The following is a 10,381-nucleotide window of genomic DNA, read 5'->3' as shown; positions in this document are numbered from 1 at the left end:
ATGGAGAAATCAAAAAACTTTCGCATTGACGCGCTTTTAGCAGTCGATACCCCCAAGGCGCAGACGTCTCCGCTCGCGCTCGTGACTTCCCTGTCCTCCTCTTCCATCCCATCGGCCGGAGGTGTTGCAGCCCAGGAGCTGACCACCACCGCCGAGTCTTTACGCACCGAGACGCCGTCTCCGCCGAGAATGTCCACCTGCGGCTTGATTCCTAAACCGGGTTTCCTGAACAGTCCGCACAGCATGGTTGGATTACACCCGCAGGGCACCGCGGGGATCCCCGCACAAGCCATCTACGGCCACCCCATGTATACCTACTCCGCAGCTGCCCTCGCAGGGCAACACCCTGCCCTGTCCTACTCCTACCCACACGGCTCCCATCACCATCACGCCAGCGATCCCATCAAACTGTCGGCCAGCACCTTCCAGCTGGACCACTGGCTCCGAGTCTCCACGGCCGGGATGATGCTCCCCAAAATGTCTGACTTTAACTGTAAGTATAGAATATATGTAATTACAGAGTGTGATGTTTTTATTCCGATTGAATATGAAAACTTTGCTGATTTTTGATAGCAGAGGTTCACCTAATGCAGGTTTAAATGACAAACGTTTAAATGTCATTTTTTTTAAATGACATATTTGGAACATGCATGTGCGAGAGATTCGGTGATATTATATTATTCTAATTTGTCTAAAGGTTTCCCTGAATGAGGGCTGAGTTTCTATTTTTTTTTTTAGAGGAGTTAAGATGGACAGATAATGGACAGTGGGAAAGTAGCAGAGGAGTGTGAAACCCACAGCCGACATGTTATTTGCTCACCAGATACTGCCTTCTTGTTTCTGCTCGTTTTAACAGATTTGTTCAAAACGCAGTGTCAAATAGCTTCTCTGTGGATTATTCACATGGGGACGAACTTATTGCGTACAAGCACAATGTAAACCTACATTCTAATGCAACGAGAATGTTCTGCTGATTCTGACAACTGTTTATTCAAATGCAAGATATAAAATATTCGATTCTGATTTATCAGGGTATTGGTTCTTAGTTTAGCAGTTTATTATTTGCCTTCAGTTAATAATAAAAAAAAAGAGTGCGTGAATGTCTGGATTTTCAAGTTGCGTGGAATTTATCCCTTTTTCCATTCTTGCAGCTCAGGCGCAGTCCAACTTGCTCGGCAAGTGCAGGAGACCAAGAACTGCATTCACGAGTCAGCAGCTGCTGGAGCTGGAGCATCAGTTCAAACTGAATAAATACCTGTCGCGACCCAAGCGATTTGAAGTGGCGACGTCCCTCATGCTGACAGAAACTCAGGTATAATAATAAATATGAATGGAATTACGTCCTTAACTTAAAAGCTTCAAGTATATGTTCAAAAAAAAAAAACGATCAGTGTATTATTTTTCGTTCAAGTTTTGGTTTCATCGTTTGGAAATAATTCGGATGAAATCTCATCCCTTTTGATTCGGAAAAGCCTGAAAACAAAGTCGCATGTGTAAATGAAATTTAGGCCATCAAATTCATGCTTAGATTTCCTTCAATTGAAGTTTTTTTTAAAGATCCATACTCAAATAATGGTATAATAATGTTTGAGCCAAGTATTCAGTGTACAATAACAATATATAACAGCATAGCTCAAAGTAAGGCGAAGCGGTTACGTTTTACGCAGTCTTTACGCATAATTACGCACAGGTAGCTTCTCTCTTTATGTGTTTTTATCCATTATATTAAATATTTTTTCTTCCTACATGCAGGTTAAAATTTGGTTTCAGAACAGACGCATGAAGTGGAAGAGGAGTAAGAAGGCCAAAGAGCAGGCCGCCCAGGAGGCTGAGAAGCAGAAAGGGGGCAAAGGCGGTCAGGAGAAATCTGACGGACTCGAACAGTCGGACTATAACAGCAAGACAGATTCCAAAAATGGCAGAATAAGAGACTTGAGAGACAGTGACGACGACGAAGGCGACAACTTCTTGTACAACTCGTCAGACTGCTCTTCAGACGACGAGAGGAATCACGCCAGTCCGCAGCCTTGAAGCGTGAAGGAGAGCGAAGGTGCAAAATCTCAATTTACAAAAAACTCTGCATGTAATCAAACCTCTGAATCACGGCCATGGAATTAATGAGCTTTTTTTTTTTTGTCACGAAAAGAAAGATAAAAAAAATATAAATGGTTAAAAGCAAGCAATAAAATAGAGTTATGTTTTATAATATCAAATATAAAGCGGGGGCATCATTCAGCAAACGTCTACAGGTGAACTGTGATATATATTATTGCATGCTTTAATATGCAAACGCTGTAAACTGCCTCAGGTCGTTACACCCCCCCCCCCCCCTGTCATTTGTGGTGATCCGTCGTGAGTCACATCACACTGGAAACAAATGTTATGTTTATTTTTCTAAACTGTATTTATAAAATGTAAAATACCAGTGCATGCTAAATTATTGTTTAGCGTCTGTTTCAAACGATGTGAAATAAAAAAAAAAAGTTTTTTAAACAAGATTGTTGTTTTTTTGTTGTTTTTTGTGCAAATCTTCTGCAACTTGATTTGCGACTCAGTCGTTTTCTTTCAGCTCGGATGCAGGCTTGGAAATGACTGTTAATAGAGCTGTTGGATCTGTGCAAACGTGCATTGGGAGCAAACAGCAGGCAGTCGGGCTGAGGGAACATTTCACGCCACAATGGGGCTCGCATTAATGCACCTTTTAAACGTCTTGTTGAGCGACGATTTCGGTCCCTCGTTATTCTCAGTGCTGCAATGATTAGACATTTATTTAATCTAACGGGCAACTCATTTTTTTTCATTTCGAAATGATTATTCAGACTATTTAAATATAAGATTAATTTCCTAAACATCGTGATACCAATGGGGAAACTCTTATTTTGGAAGGTAAAAATTATTTGTAGCCAATTTTGGAGGGAAAAAGAGGAATAACCAGATCTTACTAATTATGAGTTGTAACATGTGTTCTAAAATAAAATACCTTGTTTCTAGGCTAGTCTTTTATTTTGTAAGGTTTCCTTTCCCATATCTATTACTGGGCTAACGGTAAACCATCTGCACACAATATCCCGCAGTTACATTGAATAAAAAAAACTGCATTTACAGGTTGTCTGATTCTGTGCCCTACTATGACTACAGAGGGATCTGCTGTTATCTCCAGCTGTTTGCTTTAGCTTCAGTATAGACTAAATTCAAAGTTCAGCTGAGGGTCAAGCCCAACCAGGTAAAGGAGATGGCTCACAGCTGTAGACAATGGCTAGTGTCTGGACAGGGAGTCTATGTTATCTTCACCTTTTACCTGAATGGTAGTCTCAGTCATTTCTCGATAAAAACACAAATGCTTGAGCCGGAAGTGTAAATGTCCTGGCGTCAATAGATGGGACGCGTTACATCGTCAAAAAAAAAACAGGCTTCCTAAATGTCACATATAAGAAAACAACTTGAGGTTCCTTTAAATAGAGGTTACAATGTGAGCCGGGGACAAATCCCCCCCCCGGTTGACCTTGTCGGCCCGGTCCTGACCTCGAGCCACACTCTGGCCTCAGATTGATACGGGCCACGCCGATGGAGCTAATTAATAAGAGCATGCATCAAATGTCACAGAATGACTCTGCTATGCTAACCATGCGGGCAGATACTGGTGTCAGTGAGCAAACAGGATAGGAGAGATTCGAGGCCCTGCAGGGGTCATTTCATCAGCGCGTGTAAACACCGAATGAACAACACCCCTGTGCCCCCCCCCCCCCCCCCCCCCTGTTCTCACTGCTCATTATTAAATACCCACAAGTCAGAAATACCAACAGAAGAGGCATAATGTACTAATATACACTAATCAGTGAAAGACTTTCATGGTTTTATTTTGGGTAAGAGTGTAAATCGACTCAGTTAATGTTTCCAGGTGGCTGAACTCCACAGCGTTAACTCAAGCTGCGTCTCGCCTCCACGCAAAAGCAAAAAAAAAAAGGTGAACAGAAGAGGATATTATTTATTCTTCTCTACAAAGCAGTAAAAACTTCAGATAAAATGTGTTGGTGCCTTATTTGTGTTTTTATGACTAAATTGTCACTCCAGCATCTCTAAACGCTTTATCGCCGTTTGATTTACAAAATGCACAAACACCGGCGTGACGTAAGCAAAAACATCTGAGGCGTTGCTCATTCTGCAGTTATTTATGACGGAACATTAAACCGAGACCAAATGTGCTGCGTGAAAATACTGCGATGAGACTGGAGCGTCTCTAAAGGACCCAATCTCTTCCACATTTAAAAAATATGAAAGGTAATATTTATACATATAAAGCATTATTTCAGAGACAATCTCAGCAAACAGGTCTTCTTGTGTCCCACCGGCTTGTCACCTACAGCGGGCTCTGGTGTGTGTTACAGTTTGAGCTTGGCCTCTTTGGCCTCCATGGCTCTGGTGGCTACCTGAGCGCGCTCCGAAAGCAGCGCTGCTTGCTCAGCTGGTAGCTGCAACTGGGCGTTCTTCAGCAGGAAGTGGCTGATGAAAAGCTTCAAGCCCTCCCGCAGCATTCCGAGCTTGGGGATTCCTGAAATCCTGGCGGACGGGAAACAACGACGGACATTGATTTCAGGCGTTTTACGAGGCACAAAGGTGTAAAAGGGGGGGGGGGGGGGTTCTAAGATGTGGGCTAGCGGAAAATCAGTGATGACCTCTTCATCTTATAGTCTAATTTTTTAATATGCAGGACAAAACTCACTTTCCAAATATGCTAGCTAGGTCCTCTGGGTCAGTTTCCTTCAGCAGTTTGGACAGTATTTGACGCAAGAAGCGCACCATGGGCTTATCCAGCTCCCCAAACTCTATTACCTATAGGCAGGAAAAGACCTTAGTGAATATTTATTTCATCAACTAAATGCAACGCAGAGAAAGCTTCAGCCCACACACGACACACCGCTTACTTTGAGTACGGAGAGGGAGAGGCACCTCCTCTGAAGGAAGCGGGTAACCAGCTGGACCAGGTTGCTGAAGGTACCGCTGGGGAGGCTGGACAGCTCCCTGAACTTGTCCCATAGGCTGAACTGGAACGTCATCTTGGAGAGGACGGAACATCAAACTAAACAGATCATTCACCGAACCAGAGGATGAGCAGAACACTGTAAAATAACAGGTAATCTCAAACAGATCCAGTTCACGTGTGAGAAACAAACGTTCCCGGCCGGCTCAGGTTCGGCTCTTTGGTGAGGACAATGGCTCATCAGTTCCTGATATGGATCCGTGGCGCACATGGCGGCCAAACAGGAAGCGTTGGCCTCAGACCCCATTGTTTGCAGTCACAGTTTGAGTCAAATCATTTCAGAGGCGTGTGTGTGTGTGTGTGTGTGTGTGCGTGAGGTGTGAGAAGCTCCCGCACCACAGAGAGGTGAACGGCAGGCCGGGTCACTCGCAGTTTAAGGGACTGGGTGGTCACACCCGCCCAGGAGCCAGCTGCTCTTGGTGCCTTGTTATCATCGTCATGACAGGAAGTTCAACCGGGCATTTTACAAAAATGTTCCTGACCAAATAATTAAGCAAGGAAATAAGAACTCAAATCACACTTAACTACCACACAAAGTATTTTAAGAATAAGACTTTTTAAAGTCGGGCTACAACCTTTATCTAGCTATTACAATGTTTGGTACAGATAGCTGGGAATAATAATAATATATAACAATAACAACAACTCTGGTGACGGATTCAAATCTTTTCTATTGCTCTTTGGAAAAAATGAAGAGGCGTAATCGAATACAGTAATCGAATAATAAGCGACGCTCCATGCAATTTCATTGCACTTCATGTTTCATATCGTCAATTAACATTTTAGTTTTTTTTTTTTTTTTAATTCCATTCCAGGAAAATGAACTCAAAAGCAAATCGAAGGGCTCCGATTTCTACTCCTAATCGACACATGCAGAAGTAAATAATATTGATGGGATGCCAACACTTGACTCAGATCCAGCCTCATCACTCTCCCAGTGATTTACAGGTAAATGTAGCAACCCTAGAAAACGAATAAGAGCGATGAGCCGATCTTTTAAAAAGGCTCTCGGAGAGGATTTGAGCCAGAAGATGGAGGTGCGTTCAAACGAGCCATAAGTCCCATGACTATGATTTTGTGTCATCGGACAGGGTTACATTGACTGTCTGTACAACTCTCGACATAGTTTAGTGTCGGCAATACCGAGGATTTACCTGGAAACGACGATCTTGGGAGCAGAATTTCTCTCCCAGTACGGCGTAATAGGCATTGAAGCTTTTCTCCTGCAGACAGCAGTCCATCAGAACATGAACTATCTCCCTCTCCTGCTTGTCCTTCAGGCCCATCCTTTGCACAGAGCGAACAAAGAGCTTTAACAGATCGACTGCTCTACGGACAACGGACGTGCAGACATGCGTCAGAGTGGATGCAATGACACACCTGAGCAGGTTCTCAAACGCATCCATGTAATCTTCGCTGGTCATGATCACACAGAAGATGTTCCTCCTGACCTCAGTGTTCATCCTCTGCTTCCGGGCTTGTTCCAAGACTTTGGCACTAAACTGAAACTGAAATAAATAGAATCTGTGACAAAAGATTATGAAAAAATCATAATAATAATAATTAAAACAACAACTTTATTTTAAAGACATTTTAAATTAACCAAACTTCTATATAGTGCAGAAACCTACTAAAAAACATAAATTAAATAAAGATTGTAATAAGTAGCCTATTGATACTCTACAAAGAAATACAATTCAGATTAGGGATGATAAATTGAAAAATTAATTATTCTGATTGTAAATTAATGTGAAAAAATAACAAGCTTAAATATCTTAATATTAGTATTTACAATAGAGTAACCACAAAAAAAGCATCACATATAAAAATATACAGCGTTAGTTCAGTACATGCAACACAATTTAAACATGTTTAAACATGTGACATCATCATTATATCACTATGTCCTGGTGTCTTCTGTGGTTCCAGTACCTGCCCTTCAGCTGCACTCTGCTTTGGTTCCGAGCTCCCTTGTTGCTCCCTGATCATGGGCGCTCCGCTCCAGCAGGAGCCGACGATCCACCAGCGTCCCACCCGCTCTGCTGCCAGGAGGTTGTCCAGCGAGACCCTCAGCTTCACGTCACTGTTGGCTGCACTCCGATGGATCTGCGTACCGGTATTAGACACATGCTAAAATTACGAGGTGAATCTCAGTTGTAAATACTGTTAAGTCATTAAATTAGTAACAGCATTGATTTTTATACTGAAAACATCAGGATCACCCTGGACTGTAAAGTGAAAGGTGATGCTCTGGCGCCCCCTGGCAGTACAAGTGGGCACTACGATAGATAATCACATCCAATGATGCAGCATGATGAATAAAATGACTGCTTATGTAAGTACAGATTATTTATTGTTATTGAAGTATATCAGGATACTTAGCAGAAAATGTTGTGTTACTCACCAGCGTCCGCTGCAACTTCCTCAGTCTCTCCACAGGCTCCGGATCATAGCCTGGGATCTTCCTCATATCATTATTCTTCAAAGCCAGCATGGTTTCCAGCATGAAACGCACCTGACATCATGTGTGCACATGAACCAATGACTGTTTTTGTTGATACGCAAATGAAACTTCAATTACAAAAAGGCTTTAGTCTTGAATCGCAGCCATGTTGGCCTTACCCTGGTCTGATCGTGAAACTTCACCCCAACATTGTTAGCCTTGCGCTGGCCCTCTGAGATCAACTCCTTGAGAGCCAGAGCGTCATCCTTTCTCAGAGCGAAGCCGACGTTCCTCAGCACAAACAAAACCAGTTCCACATCCTTTTCTGTAAAGCCGGCCAACAGTAGTTTAAGGATGTCAAAGATGAGGAGGGAATGCACAACGTGGAAGTTGTAGAGGTGACCTATTAGGGCCACCAGGTTGTCACACTCCTTGCTTTCACTTGGGCTCTTGTACACATCGTGAAACCGTCGCACGACCGTCTCCAGGAAATTGGCTCCCACCTGGGAATCAATCAAAAGGGAATATTCCAGGCTTGAGATTCATGTTGTAATTGCACCAAACTGTTGACTAAGGCCAAATTTAATAATAATAATAATAATCCATTCTTAATTTATTTGTAGGACGGAGAGTAGACCCATCTGGAAGATAACCATCCTATTCGACCAACGGCAAAGGACACTGAGGTATTAAATATTACTTTCCAGGTCTTTCAAAGATAATTTAGCCCTCAAAGGAGTTGTCCTGAAGCAGCTAATTCCGTTGAGGAAAAATAAAATAAAAGGAATGATCCAAGTGCTGATGTCAAGCCTTTGGTGGTTACTATTTTTCATAGAGTCTGGGAAACACTGTTATCAGTCCATGAAACAATGAAGTGAAAAAATGGAGATAGTCATCACAACTTTCTCCGGATCAATCCCCCACCCCCTTTTTTGTCCACCTACGTTGTACATATTATGTGTCTTTTTTAATTTATTGTTATTTTGCATCAATTGAGTAATTTAATATTGGTTTTATTGGTATTGTTAAATGTGGATGATTTATGTACGAAGGACTTTCAACGGAAACAAGACCGCAAGGTTTTTTTTTGAAATGCTCCTCTTAGGCATGATGTTTGACTGTACTTGTACTGTAATACATGCTACTGTTTGACTGTACTTGTACTCCAACATTCTATCTAATAAATATATTCATCATCTTCAGCGTAGAAGCAGTGCGTTTAAAAGCGATAAAGAATCAACTCGTTTACAAGAATCCAGGAATAACGGGCGTGTTACCTCCAACCCAACAGTGTGATGGAGGACGCTGACAAGCAGGACGTGTTCCATCAGGAGTCTGTCCGGCATCAGAGCCGGGGTGACGCAGGCCGCTAACAGCAGCTCTGTCAGGGTGTCGTTCATGTCTTTCCTACTGTAGCTCATGTACAGCGCCTCCAGCTGACCACTGATGGAGGCCACGTTGGCCTCACTGAGCCTGAGGAAGAAAATGACTGAAGCGTTCGGTCCTTAAATCTCCTCTTTATTTCCGGCATGTTACAAAACGAACGACGGAAATCAAAGCGAGTGAGACCTTTGATCTGTAAGGTGCTGTCGTCGGGCAGTTTACCTATTTACCAGGCCTTTCACGTTCCTCTTCAGCTTTTCCAGCTCTGCTTTGCGTCTGTCATTGCCAATGTCTCGCAATTGAGGTGGCATATACTTACCGGCTGCAGAGCCGACCTGGGCATCGGAGGGTAACAATTAGTTCCATTAAACAAGACGATGCATCCACGACAGAAAATGTCAGCAACAGCATATTTGAACTTACTGTTCCCATCTTTGAGGCTGATGCTTCGGCTGCGTCTTGCTCCGCTGCCGATTCGTTTTCATCATCATCCGAGTTAGTCGCGTCACCGCCGGCATCCACGTTCTTTCCTTCTGCTTCCTCGTCATCGTCAGCCATTGAATCGTCGCCATCCAGCTCTTTTTCGTCATCAGATGAACTCATATCTTCATCGCTGACGTCACCATTCACCTCATCGCCACGAGTTTCATCCACGCGAGACAGCTCAGAGTCATCGTCATCGAGCGTTTCAAAGTTCTCTTTAGCCATGTCCACGTCATCGTCGTCGTCGTACACCCCCGCGGCTGCGGCTCCAGAGTCGAGCACGCCGAGGATGTAGTCGAGTCCGTCGGCAACGAAGGACTGAGGGATAGTCTTCTTGTTTTTCCTTTTGTTTAATCCCAGGCATCGCTCTAACTTTTTAATTTCTCGATCCTCATCTTCATTTGCCTCCAGAAGTGCCATTTTTCTTGACTCCTGAAGCTGACTGGTCTTCTTACGTTTCACGGGAGGCGCTGTTCTGGTGTTGTCCGACTTCTCCGCCTGCCCACGACCGGACTTGCTTGAACGTTGAGTCGTCACATCTTTCTTTGCTTTCTCTATTTTCTTCTTCTTGTGCGGTTTCTCAGTCGCTATTCCCAAGGTCTCACCGACACCAAGTAAACTGGGGGACTTGTTCCCCTCGTAATGACTTTTCATTTTGGCTTTTTTCATTTTTCGTTTTTCTTTGCGTAGCTCCTTCCTGCTTTTCTTTTTTATAAATGCCACGCCACGGTCGTCCTCCCCTTCCCCAGTGCCACTCTTGCTTTTAACAAACTCATCCATTGCCACCATATACTTTTGTAACACTTCATTTCCCTTCTTCCTGCCGTTGCTGCTCTGTTTTCCCTTCATCTCACAAACCAAACTGAATATGAGAGCAACGATGTGACTCACTTTAACCGGCTTCACGACACAAAGTAGTTAATAAATTTATGTTATTTCGAATAATGAAATAATTTCAAACAAACAATACACAATGAAAAATATTATTTCCAGACACAGGCACATATATTTCTACCTCAGATTTCTACCTCAGA

The 10,381-nt window shown here is 43.1% G+C and overlaps 2 protein-coding genes across 2 annotated transcripts; one reads left to right on the top strand and one right to left on the bottom strand.

Moving 5' to 3' along the window:
* Positions 1-2,031, top strand: mnx1 (motor neuron and pancreas homeobox 1). The gene is made up of 3 exons (XM_068748091.1): positions 1-493; positions 1,152-1,312; positions 1,753-2,031. The coding sequence occupies exons 1-3, from the start codon at positions 1-3 to the stop codon at positions 2,029-2,031; spliced, it is 933 nt and encodes a 310-aa protein (XP_068604192.1).
* A 1,941-nt stretch (positions 2,032-3,972) lies between these two features.
* nom1 (nucleolar protein with MIF4G domain 1) lies at positions 3,973-10,127 on the bottom strand. The gene is made up of 11 exons (XM_068748030.1): positions 9,288-10,127; positions 9,087-9,199; positions 8,759-8,954; positions 7,661-7,984; positions 7,443-7,553; positions 6,971-7,144; positions 6,419-6,540; positions 6,193-6,325; positions 4,923-5,054; positions 4,721-4,830; positions 3,973-4,557 (listed from the first exon to the last, which is right to left on the bottom strand). The coding sequence occupies exons 1-11, from the start codon at positions 10,125-10,127 to the stop codon at positions 4,380-4,382; spliced, it is 2,433 nt and encodes an 810-aa protein (XP_068604131.1). The 3' UTR covers positions 3,973-4,379.
* Between the last annotated feature and the right edge of the window lie 254 nt (positions 10,128-10,381).

Source organism: Brachionichthys hirsutus, chromosome 14 (genome assembly GCF_040956055.1).
Source record: "Brachionichthys hirsutus isolate HB-005 chromosome 14, CSIRO-AGI_Bhir_v1, whole genome shotgun sequence".
Taxonomy (NCBI): domain Eukaryota; kingdom Metazoa; phylum Chordata; class Actinopteri; order Lophiiformes; family Brachionichthyidae; genus Brachionichthys; species Brachionichthys hirsutus.
This window is presented reverse-complemented; position numbering and strand designations above follow the sequence as displayed.